Source organism: Megascapheus bottae, chromosome 32, assembly GCF_031878675.1.
Source record: "Megascapheus bottae isolate mThoBot1 chromosome 32, mThoBot2.hap1, whole genome shotgun sequence".
NCBI classification, from domain to species: domain Eukaryota; kingdom Metazoa; phylum Chordata; class Mammalia; order Rodentia; family Geomyidae; genus Megascapheus; species Megascapheus bottae.
The window spans coordinates 5,764,915-5,790,231 of NC_143540.1; the positions used below are offsets into that span (position 1 = coordinate 5,764,915).

At 42.4% G+C, this 25,317-nt stretch overlaps 2 protein-coding genes across 4 annotated transcripts in view; one reads left to right on the forward strand and one right to left on the reverse strand.

Annotated features, from left to right (window-relative positions):
* Nucleotides 1–17,738, reverse strand: part of Acp3 (acid phosphatase 3) — a 29,518-nt gene extending 11,780 nt beyond the window's left edge. The window contains exons 1-8 of the mRNA XM_090323602.1: nt 17,589–17,738; nt 11,042–11,137; nt 9,135–9,221; nt 8,528–8,680; nt 7,366–7,464; nt 4,555–4,647; nt 2,823–2,955; nt 206–288 (exon numbers count right to left, since the gene is read on the reverse strand). Of these exons, the coding sequence (XP_090179728.1) occupies nt 206–288; nt 2,823–2,955; nt 4,555–4,647; nt 7,366–7,464; nt 8,528–8,680; nt 9,135–9,221; nt 11,042–11,137; nt 17,589–17,702 (858 nt within the window). The 5' untranslated portion in view covers nt 17,703–17,738. The remainder of the gene's footprint in view (nt 1–205; nt 289–2,822; nt 2,956–4,554; nt 4,648–7,365; nt 7,465–8,527; nt 8,681–9,134; nt 9,222–11,041; nt 11,138–17,588) is intronic.
* Cpne4 (copine 4) overlaps nt 1–25,317 on the forward strand; it is a 263,345-nt gene that overhangs the window by 7,616 nt on the left and 230,412 nt on the right. The gene's annotated exons all lie outside the window — the stretch shown is intronic.

The window sequence follows — 25,317 nt, forward strand, 5'->3', positions numbered from 1 at the left end:
TGCAAGTAGAGCTGTGGATCAAGTAGTAGAGCACTAGACTTGAGCACAAAGCTCTAGGACAGTGCTTAGGCCCTGAATTCAATCCCAGGACCAACTTCCCCCCCCCCACCACACACACTCATTGAGTTGATAGGATCTCACCCTCTAAGAGACTACAAACTTGTACAAAGAGATGCTTGAACAGATGAAAACAATCCATACTTACTGCAGAATACATGATGAGTTTTCTGTAGTTTTGTGGCTGAGTCGCACTCTTCATGTGCTTGAGGATCTCCTTGACCAGGACACCTTAAAGGAGGTAGATAAAATGAATGAGCTGAACCAATCAAAAGCATCTATGCTAATGAGCTTCTTTGTCTATTCATAATTGATGGTTCTCTTTGCTGCAACTTAATATGAGGTGGAGACCTAAATTTGGCCAGACATTTTCTACTTCACATACAGTAGAATGATGTACATACAGTATTTTACTGAGCACTTGGCCACATCCCTCATTCAAAGGGGAAAAAGCTGGAGTCTCGAGATATTGACTCACACAACTGGGAAGGGAGAGCTGAGCTGGCATTCTAGAACTTTCCTAAAACCAGATTTTGTTCAAGACAGGAAGGTGATACATTTGGAATTTCCTTATGCTTTTCAGTTCATAGAACTGTTGTTAGTTAATAATCTCCTATGTAGCAGTCCTGAAGTGACAGCTTTGTCTTTATATCTGGCTTCTACTCTGTCTCCAGAGATAGTGGCTTTGTATGTTTTGATAGACCTAGAGTTTGAACTCAGGGCCTTTTGCTTACTAGATAGCGGCTTCATCACTTGACTCACACTGGAGCCCTTTAGGTTCATTGTTTTGGATAGTCTCACATTTTGCTGGGCATGCCTAAACTGCGGGCCTCCTATTTATACCTTCGATATGGCTGGAATTATAGGCATGATCAGCCAGCCTTCATTTTATTTATTGATTGATTGCCAGCCCTGAGGCTTGAACTCAGGGCCTGGACAGGCTAGCGCTCTACCACATGAGCCACAGCACCACTTTCTGGCTTTTTCTGTGTATATGGTACCCAGGAATCGAACCCAGGGCGTCGTGCATGCTAGGCAAGCACTCTACCACTAGGCCTCACTCCAGGTCCCTAGCCTCAGTTTTAATACCCATGTTAATTATATTTGAACCTGTTTCTCATTGGGTGTCATGATCTGTGCAGTCAGCTGTCTTCATAGTGATCAGGATCTAACAGCACCCTGACTGGTCCTGGCCTCTTTATTTTATTCCACTTACACTGATTGCAAGGATTGACCATCTTTCTGCCTGTATCTTGCTGCCATGAGGGAAGGTTTTCCAATGCTAACCTGCCCCAAATCTGCTGGGTGCCAGTAGCTCACACTTTTAATTCTAGCCACTCAGGAGGCTGAGATCAGACAGTTTTGAGTTTGGAGGCAGCTTGGACAGACAAATCCAGAGGCTCTTATCTTCAAATAACCAGCCCAAAAGCCAGACAGAAGTCAAGGTGTGGTGTGAGTGGTAGTGGCAGCCATGAACAAAAAAAATCCAAAAAAGCAGAAGACCCTGAGTTTAAGCTTCAATATGCTCTCTGTGTGTGTGTCTCTGTCTCTGTCTGTCTCTCTCTCTCTCTCTCTCTCACACACACACACACACACACACACACACACACACACACACACACACACACACACAGGCCAAATCAAAGACGAACATAAAAATCTCAACACTGGTGGAAGCATTTGTCATAAGCATGCCAATTGAAACATATACTAATTTGCGGTGCCTAATTAACGTACAAAATATGTTTTGCTAGCTTGAACAATGGCCACCAGCCAGGGTTTGGGGAAATGAAACTGCGTTGTCTAACCATCTACTTGAAAAATTAACCCTGTAATTCTCCAGACACAGTGGATTTTCCTAGGTCTTGGACCCCTTGCCTGGATTTAGGGTAGGTAGTGAGATTCATATGGAAGAGAAGGAAAAGATCACTTGGCTCTTAGCCAAAGCTTTCCTTTTGCAGTTGGAAAAACAAAGGCCAGGAGGAAGAAAACGAGATGATTATAGTAATGCAGCGATGGTTGATTTGTGCGTTGTACCAGATGTTGCTTTTGCTTTTTCTTTTTGTTTTCCTCCCCACCCCCATGTTGCTTTTTCTAAGCCTCTTTTTTTTTCTTTTTTAACCAGTCCTGAGGCTTGAACTCAGGGCCTGGGCACTGTCTCTGAACTTGTTTTGCTCAAGGCAAGTAGCAATCTACCACTTGAGCCACAGTACCACTTCTAGCTTCTTCTATGTATGTGGAACTGAGGAATTAAACCCAGGTCTCCATGCATGCTAGACAATCACTCTATTATTAAAGCCACATTCCCAGCCATGCATCTCCTTTAGAGTGCACACATTCACTTTAACCCTCACCACCTACAAAGAAGGCAGAAGCCAGAGTGACTTGTTTTAGGTCATTCAGTGGACTAATGGTAGGATTCAGACCCTGATCATATAGCCACAAAACTACTCATGTGCATGTGTGCACATGCACACACACACACACACACACACACACACACACACACACACATACATCATGCAGTATTAGTCATGCATTGGTGGCTCACACCTGTAATCCTAGCTACTTAGGAAGCTGAGAGTTGGAGGATCGCAGTTCAAAATCATCCTAGGCAGAAAAGTCAGCAAGACCCCAAAATAGCAAAAGACTAGGCTGGATGCATGGATTAAGTGGTAGAGCACCAGCTGAATAAGCAAGCTGAGCAAGCATGGGGCCCTGAGGTCAAACACTGGTATTGCCAAAAAGAAAAAGGAAATACTTACCCCCCTGGAGTCTGGATTTCTCTTTCTGCTTGTGAATTCCATAGAGAGAAAGAAGAGATAATTCTGATAATTCTCTCAACTTACTCATGGCATCCTCAGTGACCCAGGAGGGTAAAGTGAAATTGTGAACACCCTGCAGCAGAGAAAAAAAAAGTGTGTGTATACACACACACACACACACACACACACACACACACCAAAGTAAAGCAAAATAAAAGAAAGAAATGAAAGGCTGTGGGAAGATACTTCAAATCAGTCTTAGAAAGGAACTAGGGGTGAGGGCCGGGAGTTTGGCCTAGTGGTTAAAGTGCTTGCCTAGCATGCATGAAGACTCGGGTTCGATTCCTCGGTACCACATACATAGAAAAAAGCCGGAAGTGGTGCTGAGGCTCAAGTGGTAGATCTCTAGCCTTGAGAAAGTCCAAGGACAGGGCTCAGGCCCTGAGCTCAAGCCCAGGACTGGCAAAAAAAAAAAAAAAAAAAAAAAAAGAAAGGAACTAGGGGTGGAATTCAGTGGGAGAGTAAACTCTTAGCGTGCTTGAGGCCCTGGGTTTAACACCTACAACAAACAAACCCAACAATTCCAAAGCCAAAACTATAGTAAGGAATCTAGGTGCTGGTGGCTCATGTCTGTAATCCTAACTACTCAGGAGGCTGAGATCTGAGGATAAGGTTCAAAGCTCAACCCAGGCAGAAATGTCCATGAGACTCTTATCTCTAGTTAATCACCAAAATGCAGAAGCAAACTGTGGCTCATGTAAGTGGAGTGCCAGCCTTGAGGAAAAAGGGACAGCACCCAGGTTTGAGTTTAAGCCTCAGCATTGGCCCAAAAAAGAAAAAAAAATTCAAAGTGGGTACAAAGCAGCTGGGTGGTCAGAATCTTGCCCTAAGATTTGGTGAACTGACTGAGAAAAGTGAACTAGCAATGACTCCTTTAGCCAGGAGATGGAGTCTGGTGAATGGAAATCTAGAGAAATACCACAGTAATTTATCTAATAGATTCTTTCACATATATCATATCACACAGCAAAGGTCTTTCCTGCTGAGACAATTTTGACAGCTTGTCTTACAGTTGGCTGGTTTATTTATATATTTCTATGTCTAGAAATTAGATAATTGATTTTTCTATATAACATTGTTAAATAACGTGGCTCTCTGTCTCTGCATCTATGTCTGTCTCTTTCATTAAAATTAAAATTTACAGTGAGGCCCCAGTGGGTCACACCAGTAATCCTAGCTACTCAAGAGGCTGAGATTGGAGAATCAAAGTTCAAATTCAGGCCAGGCAGGCAAGTCCATGACACTTTTATCCCTAATTGATCAGAAAAAAAAATGGAAGTAGAGCTGTGTGTTCAAGTGGTAGATCATTACATCAGCCTTGAGTGCACAAGTGCCTATATCTTAAAATCAAGCCCCAATGCCAGCACAATTAAACAAAAAAAAATTATATAATAGGGGCTCAGCACTTTGAAGACTATAGTGTGCTAGTTGTAACCCTGACAGATTTCTATCAAGTTATTTCAATCAATGTATTGGGGGTAGGGGAGGAAGCAGCTTTTGTTTGCAATTTTCTAAAGGATGAAAATGTAAATAACAGAGAAAAGATGTCAAGATTTTCAAGATGAGAATTATATAGTTCTGCATCAAAAGAAGTAGAAGTAAACTGGCATGTGTCATTTCATCAGATAACAAATCAAACATGGTTTTTCCTTTCTTCTTCTTTTCATTTTACCTCACAATATAAAGGATCGTAGACTTTACTCCAAATCCCGAAGAGGTCCTGGCCATGGAATCCTGACAGTTTTGGCAAAGTTTCTATAAAGTCCTGAAACACAGAGAGGGGGAAATAAAGGCTTTCTGACTCTAGCTTCTCATCTTTAGCCTGTTTGGATTCATCCCAGCAATGTGCAGATAACATCCCCCCCCCAAAAAAAAAAGCCATAAGAGGGAGTGTATCTTTTTTCCCCCAGTCCTGGGGCTTGAACTCGGGGCCTGAGCACTGTCCTTGGGCTTTCTCAAGGCTAGTGCTCTACCACTTGAGCTACAGCTCCACTTCTGGTTTTTTCTTTGTATGTGGTACCAAGGAATCGAACCTGGGTCTTCGTGCATGCTAGGCAAGCACTCCACCACTAGGCTGTTGGGGGCCGAGTAATGCCATGTCTAATAAGTTTCTGCTGAGGCTTGTAGTAGGGATAAAACACGTGGACCTCTTTGTCCTGTCCATCTTGTATACTGATAGGCTCCCTCACCCAATAGAAGGAGGGATTTGGGGAATAGAGAGAGAGATCTTCCTGTCTCGATGAAGCTGCGTGGCGTCTCTGTTCCTGCTCTGGGCTAAGAAGGCTGAGTGCGGGAGGACAGTAGGCCTCTTCCTCTTGCGGCTTGGCCTGGTCGGGGTGTGTTTTTCCCCTTTCCCCTACTATTAGAGGGTGACCGGGGACAAAGGACCCTGACACCAGGCCATGCTCCTAACTCCAAGGGAGTATATCTTGTGCCAGAGCACCACAAGAAAACACAACAGAAACAAAGTATCATCATCATCATCATCATCTTTTTTGGCAGTACTGAGGTTTGATCTCCAGGCCTTGAGCTGGTTAAACAGACAGCCTACCATATAAGATACTCTACCAATCCCCTATCCCTATCTACTCCCCCATTTTTTTGCATTGGTTATTCTCAATTTTGCTTTATACCCAGACCAGCCAGGGTTATGATCCTTTCCACATGAACTTCTCCTATAGCAGGGATAACAGACAGGTATACCATCATTCCCAGACAGTAGAGATAGAGCCTAGCCAACCATGATCCCCCTCTCTTTATGCCCTAAGTAGCTACGATTACAGGCTTGAGCCACCACACCCAACTTGTATTATTCTTGGTTTGCTGACACTCATGCTTAGTTATCTGACTGATGAAATCAGCAGTGATTTCTGGGGCCTTTCAGAAGAATTTGTCTGCTGCATAAATTTTCTAGGAAATATTAGTGTGCTGGTTCTAAGCTTGACAGATCTCTGTGCTGTTCTTTGCTTTATAATAGTTAAAGACCCCTTTCTAATCTCCACAAGGGCTCTAGGGTGATATAACTTCCTGGAACAATTGCACTAAACTTTTCAAGTGCAAATTTTTTATAATGTGATTTTTTTGGTTGTTATGGGGCTTGAACTCAGGGCCCAGGCATTGTCACTGAGCTTCTGGTGGTTAGTTGGTTTTCTGGTGGTTAGTTGAAGATAATAGTCTTATAGACTTTCCTGTCTGGGTTGGTTTCAAACTATGATCCTCAGATCTCAGCCCCCAGAGTAGCTAGGATTGTGGGCATGAACCACCAGTGTCCAGCTTCATAATGTGATCTTGCTAAAATATTGAACAGTGACCAAAAACTGCCCAGAAACACAAACCAACTTTAGTTGGTTTAGATCAGCACATGGGGTGAAAATGTGGCTCAGGGGTAGAGGACATGAGTTCAAACCCTAGTACCACCACAAAAAAAATCATGAAAATGAGTAGTTAAATTAGCAAGTGATTCAATGTCATACTAAAAGAATAAAGTTTAATTTGAGAAAGATAAAGATGATTCAGCATTAGTATATTTATGAATATAGTTTAAGTGATCCAAAAGGAAAATACCTGATAACTTCATTATATTAAAACATGGATATGACCATTAAAATGTTAAACACCAATATTGAATTTTAAAAATATTCAACTGAGTTTTTAAAATATTTAAGAAGATAGGAAAGGTGGATATATCCTTAACTTCAGGAAAATGTAAGCCAGGTTTTGGTGGCTCATGCCTGTAAATACTAGCTAATCAGGTAGCTGAAATATGAGGGTTCTAGTTTGAAACCAGCCTTGTCAGAAAAGTCCATGGGATTTTTTTTGAAACTCCAATTAACCAGCAAAAGTCCCAACATTTAGCCATGGCTCTAATAATAGAGTTCTAGCAGCCCTGAGTGAAAAAGCTAAATAAACAAGATGTAGGCCCTGAGTTCAAACCCCTGTACTGGTACATTCACTCACACACACTCACACAAAGAAGGAAGGAAGGAAAAAAAAATGTATCTACTTCAAAAGCTAACACACTTAATTGGAAGAAAAAAAAAACATGGGATAAGGAAAGGATGCTCTTACTGCCATTGGAGTAGTGCCAAATTGGAATGTAACAACATTGTAAGCCTACAACAGTGTAATACATGACATTGTAACATGACAACATTGTAGCATCTCAACCCTGTAGTATCACAACATTGTAACATTGAAACATTGTAAGGGCACCATGTTGTAACAACATTGTACTCTCTGCATTGCCAGAGCAAATAGATAAAAGAAGAAAATAAGGTCCAAATGTAAGAAACCTAGAGGCACGGCATTGATTTTCAGATATTGTAAATCTAGCTTAAACTCAGATCTCAGATTGCCAAGTAGCTGAGAATACAGGCATGAACCACTGAAACTTGCCTCAGAGTGCACTTTCAAGAAAGTAAACATTCATCATTTGCTTTGGCCCTCAAAGCCTAGTACCCCACAAGATAATGCCACTTTTAACCTTGTATGGGTGAAGTCTTTTTTGAAATTCCTCAGATTTCAAAGTCTCGCTCTCAAGTTCTTGAAAACGGGGGCAGTTCCTTAACGGCAGGTAGAGCAGCTGAAAACAAAAGAAAGATCATAAAACCTTAGATTGCCAGAGAGCTTTGCCAAAGAAACTGTGCCAATAAGTTAAAATTTTTTATTTCAATTCCTAGCATCTCTGTGCACTCTTCTCCCCCCTTAGGAAGTAGGGAAAAATAAATGAGAGTTTCTGGAAATAATTTTAAGAAATTTGTTAATCCTTCACTGAGTTCTTGCAAATTTGAAGACTATTCAAATAAGGGCATATATTAAATGTGTGGGGAAATATTTAAAGCCTCTAAGGACAAAAGCATCACCCTAAAGTGAGGTTCCATTTCAGTCATTTATAGTTATAACTAAAATCTACAGACTGGTTACTCCTGACTTCATCTTATTGTTCTTATCTGCCATCTGTCTCTTGAGAAGAGAGTAGTATTTGACACTTTCTCTTTTATTGGGATCATTCTTTTTAGTACCTGATGCTGTTTTGTTTGCTGACCTGAGAATGCAGATTTTAGTTGCAGGAGGAGTGTTGGCTAGGCAGGGGAAGATCTTTGGATATTTCCAGAAGTGGACAACGAACTTGTGTTGGGATTTAAAATTCTGACAGTTGAAAGTGGAGTGTGTGTGTGTGTGTGCGCGCGTGTGCGCGTGTGCGCGTGTGCATGCATGTGTGCATGTGTGCGTACGTGCACAAGAGACAAATTGACACACATTGAAATGGTGGCCAAACCAAATAGGTCATGAAGATTCAAAGGGAAAAAAATCTTTTTCATGTCTGCTAATGTCCCTTGTACCTTTATTTAAGACAAAAAAAAAATAGGGGCTGGGAGTGTGTCTTAGTGGTAGGGTGCTTGCCTAGCATGCATGAAGTCCTGGGTTCAATTCCTTAGTATCACATACACAGAAGAAAAAAAAACAACCTGATGTGGCATTGTGGCCCAAGTGGTAGAGTGCTAACCTTGAGCAAAAAGCAGCTCAGGGTCAGTGCTCAGGCCCTGAGTTCAAGCCCCAGGACTGGCAAAAGAGAACTTAGAGTGGCATAGTTCAAGGCACATAGAAATGGGCACAGCCTCGTGGCTGTCTCCCAGAATACCAACCCGATCCTCAGCCAGGGACACAGTGTGCACAGGGATGGGCTGCCAGGGGATGCTGGGGTTCCAGATGCTCATTCCCTCTGGAGGAAACAGGGCTGCGAGGTTTGTCATGGCACTCATCAGAGTCCGGTCCACATCAGTGCTTCGAATATACACCTAGCACGCAGAAACATCAGAAGCAGAAGCCTAGTTAGGGGTTCTTTTCTATCCACATTGAAATACAAGCAGGCTCGGGGTAGTATCATCATTAGAACCTGTTATGACATTATCATATCTGTTAGGGACAATATTATCACCATACCACAGGACAGGGCAATTTGGTAGGCCAGTGGCTGGATTGACCAAATAGCACCAACAAAGAAGTAGCTACTTGCCAAGTCAACACATCTATACAGGTGTCCATAAAGATTCGAACTTATATCCATGCAAATGTTTAATGGGCAGAGCCCCATCCTATAGGCAAAAATCTATAAACAATCCTATAAACAATTTCATTTGTAAATGAAATCTCTAAGTTATACAGATTTCTCCTCCTCCCACCCCCCAACCCCGCCAAAAAGGAACCCAGGAAGCTTTTTTCCATGCATTAAGAGTGAACTCCCCAACTTGCCTGTTCACGTTTATAGGACTCATTCAAGAGCTTTCCATATCTTTTCTTTATATACTGGCCAAGTTCATAATGCTGCTCCATACCTAGCTATAGGGGGAACAAAAGCAACAAATAAAAATAAAAGCAAAAGGGACCGGGAGTTTGGCCTAGTGGTTAAAGTGCTTGCCTAGCATGCATGAAGACCTGGGTTCGATTCCTCGGTACCACATACATAGAAAAAAGCCGGAAGTGGTGCTGAGGCTCAAGTGGTAGAGCTCTAGCCTTGAGAAAGTCCAAGGACAGTGCTCAGGCCCTGAGCTCAAGCCCAGGACTGGCAAAAAATAAAATAAATAAATAAAATAAAAAAAAATAAAAGCAAAAACATAGACTTCTGATTCACTGTGTATGGGACAGAACCTGGGAATCTGCATTCCTGACAAGGTTCCAGGTGTGTCGTGTTGCTGTCCAGTGAGCATGCATTGAGAATCAGTGCCAGAAAGATTTCCCACTCACCATTATGATGATGGAAAGCACCCAGGCTAAGGGCTGACACTTGACCTCCAGATCCTTGTTAGTTGGTCTCTAGGGCAGGGTATGCTGTATAAACCTGTAATTCCTAGCTACTGGAGGGACAGAGATCTGAAAGGTCACAGTTCAAGGTAAGCCCATGTTAAAAAAAAAAAAGTTAGCGGGGGCCGAGAGTTTGGCCTAGTGGTTAAAGTGCTTGCCTAGCATGCATGAAGACCCGGGTTCGATTCCTCGGTACCACATACATAGAAAAAAGCCGGAAGTGGTGCTGAGGCTCAAGTGGTAGAGCTCTAGTCTTGAGAAAGTCCAAGAACAGTGCTCAGGCCCTGAGCTCAAGCCCACGACTGGCAAAAAAAAAAAAAAAAAAAAAAAAAAAAGTTAGCAAGCTTCTGTGTCAACAAGCATCCTGTGTGGTGATACACACCTGTAATCACAGTATAGATGGAGTCAGAGGCTAAGAGGATTGCCAATCTGAGGCCTATCCTGGAGAAAAAGTAGAAGACCCTATATATGGAAAAATAATGAAAGCAAAGAGGGCTCAGGTAGAGTTACCTTCTTCGAAGTATGAGACCATGAGTTCAAACCCCAGTGCTACCAAAAGAAAAAGTCAGTGTACTGGTACCCTTGTCATTGTCTGAAAGTGTGCTATATATGCATAATCTTAGCTCACCACAAATCAGCCTTGTGCCTTAGAATCTGCTCTATGTGTGTGTATGTGCGTGTGCATGTGCACACGCACATACACATGCACACGTGCATGTGTGCACAAGGCAGTCATAGGAAACTTGAACTCAGGACCTGGGTGCTATCTTTTAGCTTTTTTTGCTCATGGCTAGTGCTCTACCACTTGAATCACAGCTCTGGCTTTTGGTGATTAATTGGAGATAAGTGTCTCGTAAACTTGACTGCTCAACTTTACTTCAAACCCTGATCATCAGATGTCAGCCTTCTGATTATTGGCATGAACCACTGATGCCTGGCCTCAAATCTGCATTTTCATGAGACCTCCCAGGTGATTCATGTGCATGGGGAAGCTTGAGAAAACAGTGCCCTATGGGAATCCTGTAGTTAGTCTAAGGGTTTCCAGAACAGCCCAGCTCCCATAGTCTAGGAGACTCTCTTGGTGTCACTGGAAAAAGCACAGTCAGGGAACTGGAAGCACAAATACTAGGAAGTATATGTGACTTTTTGGAGCCCATCTCTTCTTGGAAGAGTTAGAAGATGGGTAGACTATGGGCAGATGTAGCCCTCAAATTTACTCCTGGGCTTTTCTCCTCTATGAGAGCTAATGGTCCATTAAGGACAGCAATGCTCAGTCTTGGCTGCACACAGAATGAACTGACCAGCAGAGAAGCTTCCCCTGTATCCCCTCACCCCTTTGGCCGAGCATTCTGACCAACCTGAGTGAGCTGGCCAAATCCTTGTGGCCATGAGGACTCCATAATGGGATCATTAGGGAACGTTTCGATGGGGCTTCGGTCTCCATGCCGAAATACCTGAAGGAAAAAAAAATACCAAAACAATCTGTAGGTTTTTTCCTTCACATCACCCAAAATAATTGTGATCATTCCCAGATCTGATTAAGCTGTGGTATGGTTTAAAAGAGATTATTCATCCTATAGCCAGTGATTCTCAACCTTAGCCCTACTGATGATTTGAACTGGCTATTGATGTATTTATTTACTTTGCCAGCCCTGGGGATTGAACTCTGGGCCTCAGCTCTGTCCCTGAGCTTCTTTTGCTAAAGGCTAGTGCTCTACCACTTTCAGCCACAGGGCCACTACTGGCCTTTTCAGAGTAGTTTCGGTTGAGATAAGAGTCTCATGGACTTTCCTGGCCCAGCTGGCCTGAAGCCTCGATCCTCAGATCTCAGCCTCCTGTAATCCCGGCTAGGATGACAGGCATGAGCCAGCTGGCACCTTGGCGGACTACTTCTTTACCGTAGGGAACTTTTCCTGTTTGTGGGAGGAAGTGTAGCAGTCTTGCAGGCCTCTTAACCTGTTCAACGCCAGGAGCACTTGTCTATTATAATGAACAAGGCCAAACATCCCTGGAGGAGGATGGGGGGGGAGGGCAAAAGCAACCTCAGCTGAGGGCCACTGAAGTCAGCATGGGACAAATCAGAGGAGAAGCAGTCCACTGAAGCAATTCACAGTGCTTCCGACTCCACTGCCTAGTGTATCTCATTCACTCAATCACCTGTACCAAATCTATCAAGCATGTGCACACTTGCACACTCTCCCCCTCACCCACCTGCCTCCGCCTTCCTCTCTCCCAAAGAGAGTTGGTTTATTTGTGTTTCCATGGGATATCCCTCCCAAACAGCCCATAGCATGTTTCAACTACTCCCCAAGAAACACATCAAACCGACTGAATTGTAGCCGGGTACAATTACTTCTAAATACAGGTCCGAGTGAGAAAGTTTATCTAAGTCCTCACTGCTGATATTCCAGGGTTCTGCTCTTTATAACTCACTTGGCTAAGGAGACTGCTTTTGGCTATTCAGCCATTTAGATGCATACCTGTTTGGTTTTTAAAAACAGAATGAAGCCAGGCACTGATGGCTCACTCCTGTCACCTCGCTGCTCAAGAGACTGAGATTTGAGGATCACAGTTCAAAGCCAGCCCAGGCAAGAAAGTCTATGAGACTCTTATTTCCAATGGAACACCAGAAAATCAGAAGTAGCATTGTGAAGCTTGAACAAAAGAACTCAGGGACAGTGCCGAGGCCCCAAATTCAAGCCCCACAACTGATAAAAAATTAAAAATCCAGTATGTAATTTGTGTTACCTTTGGGAGTTGGTTGCTATAGTGAGGTTTGGTTTTCTTCTGATATAACACATGCTGATGCACACAAAGTTCTAGTCTTAGAGGAGAAGAATATTTGAGAGGACTTCATAAAAACAAAACAAACCCCTTCGTTCTAAATCATGTAGAGTTAAATGAGGAGAGTCAGAAATGAAACTAACATTTCCAGTGGGGGCAGAGAGAGGTGCCTCAGTGTTAGAGCTCATGCTTAGCTTGCTCAAGACTCTGGGTTCGATCCCTAGCACCAGAAAAAAAAACGTTGGTGAGAGCTAAGCAGTGGCTCATGTCTATAATCCTAGAGACGCAAGAGGCTGAGATCTGAAAGATCACAGTTTGAGACCAACCCAGCCAGAAACTGTGGCTAGACTCTGTCTCTAAAATAAGCATCCAAAGACAAGGCTGGAGGCATGGCTCAAGTAGTAAAGTGCCATCTGAGCAAGTTTGAGGTTCTAACTTCATTCCCTAGTACTATTTTTTTTTTGTGGGTTTTCATTTTCTTTTCTTTTGTTAAAAAAAACTGTTGTCATGCTTCTTTCTATCTGACCTGTAGTCGACTCTACTACTGACACACTGTGTGGCACAGGAAAACAAAAACTGTTTAGTCGAACTAGCACCTTTCCAGGACAAAGCAAATGTTTGTCTGAGGCATGGAACATTTAAGTTCATTTTCCCAGGGTGACCCAGTGAGTGGTTGTTTATCAAAGCGGGGATTTGAAATGTGACCTAGAAACTGGAAAGCCAGCCACACTTTTTCTGCTGTATTTCCCCCACTTGTGTGTTCATTGTAGAGCATTTCCATTTCCTACAGGCCTCTTGTTCCTCCTGGGTTCTGGACAAAGGTCTTATTTGTCTCATCCAACCTTTCTCATGGTGAATACGGGATGTACTTTTACTGATTCCGTTCACAGCTGACTGACCCTTCGCTCCTTGGGAGTAGAATTATCTATTTAATAAACAAGTACTTCTTCCTCTTCTTCTTCCTCCTCCTCTTCCTCTTCTTCTTCCTCCTCCTCCTCCTCCTCCTCCTCCTCCTGCTCCTCCTCCTCCTCCTCCTCCTCCTCATGGCACTGGAGGTTGGGCTCAGGGCCTTGTCTACCACTTGAGCTATGCCTCCGGCCCAGAGTTTTGCTGGTTTGGTTTTGAACTGTAGTCCTCCAGATCTTCAGAATAACTGGGAGTATAGGCATGAGATACCTGTGCCAAGCCAGAGGTATTTTTGTGTGTGTATGCCAGTCCTAGGGCTTGAACTTAGGCCTGAGCACTGTCCTTGGACTTTCTCAAGGCTTTTGCTCTACCACTTGAGCCTTAGCACCACTTTTGGCTTTTTCTGTATATGTGGTACCAAGGAATTGAACGCAGGTCTTTGTGCATGCTAGGCAAACTCTTTACCACTAGGCCACACTCCCAGCAAGCCAGAAGTTGTTGATACACCACTATCACAGTTACATCTTGAGTCAGTAGTCTACTGAAGACAAGTTCTAGCTTTTATTTTTTAACTCCTATGCAATAAATATTAAGATAGTATACTATATGCCTTAAGGGAATTTTGAAAGACTCAAAATACAAGCAAAACAAAACAAAGCAAAGCAAAAAGGAAAGTAAGTGCCTGGCATCTGGTGGTTGTTTACAACCTGTTGCCTATCATTGCAGTTCTACTTTAATTGAAGTGAAAAAAAAACAACAAAGATTTGTAGTTCTGAAGAAGTTCATGCCTGTAGATAAACATTATTCAAATCTGAACAATGAAAACAAAGGCAAACAAAAGGGCAGTAGCTTCTTCCAGACAAATGTCTTAAAGGAAGTCAATGGATCAATAAGTCAAAAAGTAGAATCTGAACAGATTGTGTGACTCTCGATAACAGTTATGTATACTTGTGTGTGGGTATGGACATGTGTGCACATGTGTGTGTGCTAGTATTGGGGCTTGAACTCAGGGCCTGGCACTATCCCTGAGCTTTTTTGCTCAAGGCCTGCACTACACTGTATGAACCGTAGCTCCACTTTTGGCTTTTCTGGTCATTAAAGGAGATAAAAGTCTCATTGACTTTCCTTTCCAAGCTTAATTGTGATCCTCATATCTCTCACTTAGCCTTCTGAGTAGCTATTTACAGGAGTAAATCACCAATACCAGGCTCAGAATCATATTTTTGATGGTATGTTTGATCAGGCCAGAGGTCCAAAGTTGAGAAGAAAACTGGTGAAACTTTAAAAAAGATATTTAAAAAAATAAAGGGAGTCATTATGGGAAAATGCTTGGCATTTTAATTAACTGCCTATGTGAACATTGTAAAACACATACAGAGAAATTGTACGTATGTGCCACTTTAATATTAGCTAACCACCTTTGGGGCATTTATTAGGCTTATTAGCACTTTTTCATGTCATCTGAAGCCTCACAACAAATCCTTGAGGTACTATTATCCCCATTTTGCTGATGATGAAATTGAGGAGTGGTGAGACTAAGTCACCTAAAATCACACATCTCATGAGGGACTGTGCTAACAGTCAAGCTCATGTGATTCTTGGGTTTGTACTCTTACCTAGAGTTCTATATTGTACTGTGTAATACAGAGTGCTATAAGTTCTTTAGTCCTTGCACCTCATACTCCTTTTAAAGTTTCCAAATCTTTAATACTTTCTAGGCTGACTTTGAACCACAGTCCACGGATCCCAGTCTCCTGGGTAGATAGAAGTACAGGTGTGAGTCACTGGTGCCTAGCTAGACATTGGTACTTTTTTTTTCTTTTTGTCAGTTGGGGAGTTGAATTCTGGGCCTGAGCACTGTCTGTGAGCTCTTCAGCTCAAGCCTAGTGCTCTACCACTTTGAGCCACAGTGCCTCTTGCGGTTTTCTGGTGGTTAACTGGAGATGAGTCTCTCAGACTTTTGTGCCCAGTCTGGCTTTGAATTAGATCCTCAGATCTCAGCCTCCTGAGTAGCTAGTATTACAGCATGAGTTACCAGTGCCTGGCTGACATTGGTACTTTTAATCTGGTTTTCTTGATAATTTTCTAAGGATAATCTTAAATATACAGCTTAATCATTTGTAGTTATATAGTCTGTATAACTATTACAAAGAAGAGGGTGATTTGTGTGTGTGGGGAGCTTAAGTTAATGGGGCAAAGTTTTTTGTTAAAGACTAGGAACAAACCTTGGAAGAAAACAGTTAACATTCCCTTCATGCAATATTTGTTAGCTTCCTTGTTTCTAGTTCCAAGAGAGTGCTACCTTTGTATTTGGGTTTACTTTAGGGAGGAATTAACTTGTAGTCTCCATTTGTGAGTTAACTAGCAGATGCCTATGGCTCATGCCTGTCATACTAGCTACTCAGGAGGCTGAGATGTGAGGATCCAGGTCCAGAGCCAGCATAGGCAGGAAAGCCCATGGGACTCTTACCTCCAGTGAATCACCAAAAGCTGGAAGTAGAGCTGGGGCTCAAGTGGTTGAGAGTGCTAGCACTGAGCACAAAAGCTCAACACACACAAACATCATCATCAACAACAACAACAACAAAAAGAATGAACTTGTAGGCTTCGTTTTAACAGAGTGGAGGTGGGGGTGAGCAAGAGAATTCCCATAACCATTTGTTTGATGGGTAAAGTTACTCTGGGCTGTGGGTGAGGAGAGGGAGAAAATGTCCTATATACATCAAACTGGAATTTAGTATACCATGTTAATGAGTGCCCCTCTGCTGGCTTGTCCCAGAGATGGTGTGACCAGAACAGCAGAACACAGCACAATTTCCATAGTCCCTAGGCTCTCTTAAAAGAATCACTCACATTGTTAAAAACTAAAAAAAAAAAAAAATCAAGACCACGGATGAAAGGAAAATTGTAGCTCTGTGGATTTCCTTATGGAAAGTACATATGTATATATATATATATATAGCCAGTCCTGGGGCATTGAACTTAGGGCCTGAGCACTGTCCTTGGGCTTTCTCAAGGCTAGAGCTCTACCACTTGAGCTACAGCACCACTTCCAGCTTTTTTCTATGTATGTGGTACCAAGGAATCTAACCCAGGTCTTCATGCATGGTAGGCAAGCACTCTACCACTAGGCCAAACTCCCAGCCCTGACTATCTTATTTTCATTCCTGCCCACCAGTCTGACAGCTGGCAAATTGTCCCCAAGTCAACTGATGGTACGATTCTCTGGTTTTTGTCTCTATCATTGTCGATGCCTGACCTAGTCAAGATGTACTAGACTAAGAACCATGATTTACATAAACATATGGTTATCATCTGTTTTGTAGACAGTAAAGAAGAAATCCCTGAATATGCTTAGAGAAAACTCCATGTTTAAGTTTTATATTAGAAAAAAATAACCTTCCTCCAAATGACAAAAATAGTTTTGAGTGTTCTTACAGGAGGAAAATTAACTTATCAGTCCATTTTCACCATATCAAATTTAAAAATATATATATGGCAATGCAAGCAAGTGAGAGAGCTTCTGAAAGAAAATGAAAGGTGGAGAGGGAATGAAATAGATGGGGGTAAAAATAAGGCACAGACAAACTGCCATGTAGGTAGAAATGAACATATAGCATTTTGCCTACCTAAAAAGTTGATAAAACTGAAAAAAAAAGACACAGAGACAGGGTAGAGAAAAACCTGACTTTTACGATCAACTAGATCTATACTTCAGGAAGTTGTTTTAAAACTCTTGCGATTAGTTTCTCTTTGATGCTGCAAAGGCCATTTACAAGTATGTGTTTCTATTTTCTAACCAATGTAAGCAGAAGGAACTATTTAATTTTTTAAAAAAAAACTGTTTTCTTGGTTTGCAAACAAATAATTAAAGTCAATGAGGCCAAGTTATCTCTTACTATATAAACAGCACCTGCTGTGTGGTGTGTGGTCTGGTTGACTGAAGGAAATCAGAATTCAAGAGAGTTCTAAAGCAACTAAGTAAACAATATAGGCAAAAAGCAAATGGAAAAAGTCGGCAAAACTTTTTTTTTTTTCATTTGTGGTTAAGGCATGTCATGTCTTCATTAAGAGGAACTTGTGAAACTTGATTATTCACTTGGCGTCTGTACAGTGCCTCCTCGCTGGAGAGACAACTCAGGGGTGAAAAGAAAACAATGACTCTGCTGGATAACAGGGTTTTCAGAGGAAAAGCAGTGAAAAAAGTGTACTTACCAACGTTGCAAACTTCAACTCTTTGCCTACAGCACCTTGGTGTAGCCAGAGGGAGAGTAGAAGAAGCAGAAAGCCCCGGCTGGCTGTTAGAGCTTTGCAAAGAACCGGGACCATGTTGAGGAAAGCTGTCGGTGGCACAGGTCAGGAGAGTTGAAGCTCTCACTGGCTCAGAAGAGAAGCTATTTAACCAAAGGATTGACAGAGAGGGGAGGAGCCACCTTCATACACGGTAAAATTTCAGGAAGCTGGAGGCGGGGCTTGACATGCAAATCGTGTCCAAATATTTCAGAGTTCAAGAGTGTCCCAAGCTCCACTGAGGCCCAGAGAAGGTGAAACTGTTACTGAAAATCACACAGGGCATGTGTTTCTTTGATATTCAGCTTAACTTTTAGCTTTAATTTTGGGTTGCGATATTTTTGTTAGTTTTTATGGGGCCACTCAAGAAAAGGAACTACGTAGCCTGGCTTTGGAAGGGTTAGGCCAGCAATATTCATTTATATTTATTTACTAATCCTACAACTGTAGGAAGAGAAATCTGGAAAAGATGAGAGAGCCTCTTCCTATCACACATGCCATGTGGTCTTTATAAGCTCTCAAATAGCCAGTAGAGGATTTGTTGGTGGTGGTGTTTGTTTTTGTTTTTTTTTTCATTATTTAGAGAATACTTTATTAGTTTCTGTAATCAAACCCACGTCGTTGTTTCGTTTTTAAATTGATGGAAACAGCCATCTCTCACTAGAAAGTAATCCTAGCTCACACCAGTAATCCTAGCTAATCAGGAGGCTGAGATCTGAGGATCTCAGTTCAAAGCCAGCCTGGACAGGAAAGTTCCCATGGGACTCTTATCTCCAATTAACCCACAAAAAATGCTGGGAGTGGAACTGTGTGGCTCAAGTGGTAGAATGCCAGCCTTAAGTAGGGAAAAAAAAAAGCCAGACAAGCATGCAAGGCCCTAAGCTCAAGACCCCTAGTACCAGCACACACACACACACACACACACACACACACACACACACACACACACACACGACAAAGTCCAAACAAATCCTAAAATAAGTTTATTGACAAGTTTTGGCCACCCCTGAAGACATTAGGGGAGCATCTCAAAATTAAGTTGGGAGTTCACTTCTAAACCTGAAGCCCAGGACACCTAGTTACCAGTCCTCTGCTTTGGCCTATCAGCCTTTCTTTTGGGGGTGAGCCATGCCCTTGCCTCTCCAGCCATGACCTCACTGAGGATTCTAGAAGATGAGCTAGTCTGAGAGGAACTTCAGCTTTTCATTCCCCCCCGACACTTCCTGTTAGTCCTATTATGTAGGCTAAGATGACACTGATGACTTGGGAGTTCCTAGGGGTTGGAGGAAAAAAGCTGTCTCTTCTGAAGTTCTGAGCTGCAAGGGTGGAGAGGGAATAATGGTTTTGCCCACAGCCTATTGGGAGAGTTATTACAAATACCCATCACTGCAGGTTGCTATTGTCATGTGGTCATGGAATGTCCTGGAATGCAGTGTGGGAGACCTGTGGTGTTTCTGGCATGGGGAAATTAGAATGAAGAATTAGTGTTGTGGACTGGGAAGGTGGCTTAGTGGTAGAGTGCTTCCCTAGCATGCATGAAGCCCTTGGTTCGATTCCTTGGTACCACATACATAGAAAAGGCACTGGCTCAAGTGGTAGAGTGCTAGCCTTGAACAAAAGCTCAAGGACAGTGCCCAGACCCTGAGTTCAAGCCCCATGACTGGCAAAAGAAAAAAGAGAAAAAAGAATTAGTGGTGTGTGCGTGTGTGTGTGTGTGTGTGTGTGTGTGTGTGTGTGTGTGTTAGGGTTAGACACTTAAGAGATATAGCAAAAGTTTTCTTAGCTATCATATTCTCTCCCTGCCAATCCCTTCCCTCTCTCTCTCTCTCTCTCTCTCCCTCCCTCCCTTCCTCCCTCCTTTCCTCCTTTCCTACCTTCCTTCTTTACCTCTTTCCTTCTCACTGCCTCATTTTTGGTGGGTGAGATTTTTGCAATGAGCATGGTTACATTGTCCAGCCCAGGGCAGACGTAGAGTTCTCATGCTAATCCTTGTCATATGTACAAGTGACCTGAGAAAGAAGACTCTGTCTACAGCTTACAGCCCACACCATTAAATTGTGCCAGCTTCCTGATTCAGTGAAATGTCCGGTCTTGTCCATTCCTGCCCTGTTGTTTGTTCACCTCTCTCCTTTGTTTTGCCTTAGATTCATGCTTGAAATTATTTTAGCTACAACCTTCTTTCTTTCTCATAAGGACTCTGATGACTAATCTACTATAGCTGTGTCTGACTCAGGCCTTATTTTCACTTCTCTAGGGTCTGTCTGTCTTTCTTTCTTTCTTTCTTTCTTTCTTTCTTTCTTTCTTTCTTTCTTTCTCTCTCTCTCTTTCTGTCTGTAGTAGGATGCATTATATCCCCAATTAACCACCAAAAAAAGCAGAGTGGCTGCTCAAGTGGTAGAACACCAGCCTTGAGGACAATAGCTCAAGGACAGCACCCAGGCCTTAAGAAAAACAACGAAGAAGTTGGACTGGACTGTTGATAAGGCCTCAGCTTCCCCTACTGCTGGTCCTAAAGATGAGATGACATCTGAGAGTTGTCTTGCTATGAGGGAGGCCCTGCCTTTGAACCCCAGCCAGCCTCTCGTTGTAGTCATTCCCTCAGTAGGGAAGGTGACAGGAAAAAGTATATCTCTTGGGACAAGGAAGTTGTGACATAGATTTCCAGCTGTGTAATCTCAATCTCTAGGATCAGAGGGAAATCATCTTCTAGAAGATATTTAGTGGTATAACACAGTGTTTGCAATAACAAATATTTACAGGGGAAAAATTGTGATTGTAGAATGAGGCATATGAGAGGTCCGAATGCAACTTTTTTGTGTGCCAGTCCTAGGGCTTTAACTCAGGGCCTGAGCACTGTCCTTGAGCTTTCTCAAGGCTAGTGCTTTACCACTGGAACCACACAGCCACTTTCGGCTTTTTCTGTGTATGTCGTACTAACGAATCGAACCCAAGGCTTTATGCATGCTAGGCAAACTCTCTACCACTAGACCACACTCGCAGCTAGCCAAATGTAACACTGACAGAAGTCTGGGCTGGAGTCAGGTCCATTGATCTGTTGGGAAGTGGCTTCTCACCAGATTGAAGCCATGTCTCACCTGTCTGGATTCCTGTGGTTTCACAACTGTGTTGTTTGACTCTGGGCGTCTAATAGACTAATGGATAAATCATAGTATTGACTACACAGCTGTGAATAGAGAGGCAAATTATTTCCTCAATGCCTTGTTATCATGAGAGCTACTCTATAGCAAAAGCTAATATGAGATTGAAATAAATGTTTAATGAGCTGCTTGGAGGGAGGAGTTCTCTTGTCAGGTACAGAATATCTATAATATTCAGACAAATATCTGCCCACACTGAAATGGCATTGAGCTGTCATTCAGATACATATGATTTTTAGGGCATCTTTAAAATGGGTTAACATGTTCAGTGGTTTTTTAAAAAAAAAGTGAACTGATTTGTTGAACTGAAACCCCTTTGTAGATTTTTTCTTTTAGAAAAAATTCTGCCTGAAAAGGAAAAATTATTTGCAATGGAATTTTATATTAAATTATTATTTTTAAATGAAGTCTTACTTGGCCATGAAAAAGGAATAAAGTAGCATAGTGCCAGTGGCTTCTGCCTGTAATCCTAGCTACTCAGGAAGCTGAGATCTCAGGATCAAGGTTTAAAGCTAGCTGAGACAGATAAATCTGATTAACTGGTAAAACTTCTGGGAATGCAGTTGGGCACTAGTGGCTCACATCAGTGATCCTAGCTACTCAGGAGTCTGGGTATCACTAAAAATGAGTCTTCTACTCAAGCTCTTTGTTCAAGGCTATAGTTAAATGTCAGGCCCGGGGTCATTTCCTCATTCGTGTGGATGTTGGCAGGATTCTGTTTCTTTGCAAGCTGTTTCACTGAGTTCCCAAGTTGCTAGGTGAGATCAGTAGGTTACCCTTAGCCCTTGGCTCTCTGGATCAGGGCAATATGGGGATGTCTTAGTCTGTGACAGATTGCAAGCAGAGAAAGATAGAGAAACATCAAGCACCCCCTTTTCAGAGCAATCATAGGTAAAACATCATCTGGTAAGCTTAGAAAAGACAGGGCCCTAGGCCAGGAGCGTGGCCTAGTGGTAGAATGCTTGCCTAGCATGCACAAAGACCTGGGTTTGATTTCTTGGTACCACATACACAGAGAAAGCTGGAAGTGGTGCTGTAGCTCAAGTGGTAGAGCGCTAGCCTTGAGCAAGCCCAAGATGGGTTCCTGAGCCTTGCTCCCTGGAATTAGGATTGAAAAGACTCAGAGAATATTAATGGCACTGAAGGTAGGAGAGAATATTAGTAGTTTCCTCTCTTGTCTTAAATGTTTATCTTTTATTCTATTTTATTTCCTCCCAGTCCTTAATTTAGTTATTTATAGTTATTTAGTTGTTAATTGCTAGTACTAGATCTTGAAACTCAGGGCCCTTTGGTACTTGCTGAACCTTTTTTGGTTCAAGGCTGGTTGTTTACCACATGAGCCATGCCTCTCATTCCAGCTTTTTGCTGGATAATAGGAGATAAGAGTCTTTTGGAGTTGTCTCTCTGGGTTGACCTCAAACCTCAGTCTTCCGATCTGTCTCCTGAGTAGCTAGGATTACAGACACAACTTACTGGCATTGGGCTTAACTGAGATTTTTTTTTAATTATTCATCATAAATTATTTAGGAATATTTTTTCAATTCTTTAAATATTGCATTCAAGAGTTACTTAACATTGACTGAAAAGTTTTGGGAGTGTCATTCCTTGAGTAAGTAAATGTCTCACTCATCTCATTCTGATTCCTAGCCATGACTCAAAGACAGAGCGGATTCCGTTTCTTTTTTGAGATGAAATGATTGAATTTTTCTCTGAAAAATTTTCCCCCTTCTACAAGGAAATACAGGTTTGGGTGGATGAGTTTACTGAGGGCTCCAGCACAGAAATTAGGTACAGCATGTGCTTTGATCTAACAGATGGGAACAGAGCAAACTTCCAAGCACTCACTGAACTTTCATTACCTGCCTAGGGCTAGCCTCCCTCATAAACCTTTTCCCACCTCTTGTGGAACTGCTTGTCTCACAGTCAGAACCAGCCAACTTGAAAGATGAGGGCTATGACATCATCACGAAGTATCCTGGAGAGCAGAGGTTCTGTATAGCCCATACTTTCATCCAGAAGGAAGCTTCCATGGTTCAAGTTCTGACAGGAAACATAGGGCTCTCTGCCTTCTGTTTCAATCTTTGTGGCTTGTCATTTCAAGGGTCTGCTTCTTAAAAAGGCTAGGCAAACCAGGTATACCCATGGCTTGAGCCTATAATCCTAGCTGCTCAGGAGGCTAAGGTCTGAGGATGATAGTTTGCAACTAGTCAGGGCAAGAAATGCTCATGAGACTCTTGTTTCCAGTGAACCACCAAAAGAACTAGAAGTGGAGCGGTGGCTTAAGTGGTAGGACAACAACCTCAAGCAGAAAAAAAAAATGAAGGGCTAGCACTCAGGCCCTGAGTTCAATCCCCAGTACCAACAGTAAAAGCAGTAAATAAACACACAAAAAGACAATCAAACATTTTCTTATCATCATTCTACCATTAAAAAGCCTTATGGGGGCCAGGAGTTTGGCCTAGTTGGTAGAGTGCTTGCTTAGCATGTATGAAGACCCAGGTTCGATCCCTCGGTACCACATACATTAAAAAAACAAAAAACTGGAAGTGGTGCTGCGGCTCAAGTGGTAGAGCTCTAGCCTTGAGAAAGCCCAAGGACAGTGCTCAGGCCCTGAGCTCAAGCCCAGGACTGGCAAAAAAAACCTAAGCCTTATGAAATTCTACTGGACACCAGTGGCTCACACCTGCAACCCTAGCTATTAAGGAGGTTGTGATCTGAGAATTGAGGTTCAGTCAGTGTGGGGAAGGACAGTCTATAAGACTCTTATCTCCAATGAATCACCAAAAAGCCAGAAGTGGAGCCGTTGTGCTGAGTAGTAGAGTGCTAGCCTTGAGGGAAAACAACAACAACAACGATCTCAGGAACAATGCCTAGGCTCTGAGTTCAAGGCCCACCTACTGGCATACACACACACACAAAGCAAAAATGCCTTGCAAACTTTTTTTTTGTCAGTCCTGGGACTTGAACTCAAGACCTGGACATTGTCCTTGGGCTTTACTCAAGGCTAGCACTTTGCCACTTGAGCCACAGTACTACTTCTACCTTTTTCTGTGTCTGGGACTGAGGATTTGAACCCAGGGATTTGTGCATGCCAGGCAAGCACTCTATCACTAGGTCACACCCCTGTTCCCACAAACTTCTTAGAATGAACAGATATTTTCATTAACATCACAAAAGGCAAGTCCAGTATCTACTTAGTTGTTGGGGAACCAGTTGGTCTCCAACTTGTACAAAGAAGAGCTTGGGAGGTAATTTACTACATAGGATCTCGTTCACTGTCCTTTTCCTTCCCCTACTCTAGTCTCTGCCTTTGTCTCTTTCTTCTTCCTGTATGCCTGATATAAAAGGGAATCCAACAATTCCTTGTAGTATCATGAAAACCACAGGGCCACACCAAAACCTGTTTACAAAGTTCTTTTCCTCAAGCAGTTTTTTCCCCCCTAGATCAGATCAGGCTTTCAATCACACTTTGAACACAGCCTGTTGTTTCACATGGATCTTTTTCCAAGATAGGTTTGATCTGGCTCCAGCTCCCTCTGCTACTTGGTGTCTATCTTCCTTGTTTCACCCTGCGCCAGCCACACTTCCCTCTTTGTTCAGCCACATGTGTTCCTTGTACTTGCTGCTGCTGTTTCTTATGCTTAACATTGTTGCTTCCCTGTCTGCTACACTCATTTTACCTTGGCCATCTCAGTTAAATTAGAAACTCCCATTATTTTTTGTCCTGTTGTAGCACTTTATGTACCTGACATTATATGATTATTTCTTTGAGTATTGTCCGTCTACTCCACTAGGATACAAACTACACAGAGTAATAACTTTAATTTTCTTATTTCTTCCCTGACTATATGGAGTATTATGTACCATACACAGATCTCAGTAAATATTTATTAACTAAATAAAAAACATTTCAGTGTGTACATCCTTAGTAATCAATTATCATGCATGCACATACACACATACACATATATACACACATTCTCTCCTATCTGTCCACCTATCTTTTTTTTTGTTGGCTATGGGGCATGAACTCTGGGCCTAGTTGCTGTCCCTGAGCTCTTCAGCTCCAGGCTTGTGCTTTACCAACTTGGAGCCACTTTGCCACTTCTGGTTTTCTGGTGGTTCACTGGAGATAAGAGTCTCATGGACTTTTGTTCCCTGGCTGGCTTTGAACTGCAAGCTTCAGATCTCAGCCTCTTGAGTAGATAGGATTATAGGCACGAGCAACTTGTACCCAGCTTCCATCTGTCTTCTATTTGTCTATCTTCTATTTATTATCTATCTATCTATCTGTCTGTCTGTCTGTCTGTCTATCTATCTCTTTACCTATTATCTGTCTCTGTATCTCTCTATATATGTTTTCACAATTTCTTCTCAGTTGTGTCTCCTAATACTCAAAGCTGGTTTTCTGCTGCTCCTATTACCAGAACAACATGGATACTACCTCTGCCCTTGGATGTCTTGCTTTGAATGAAGGAGATTGTATGGACTGTGTT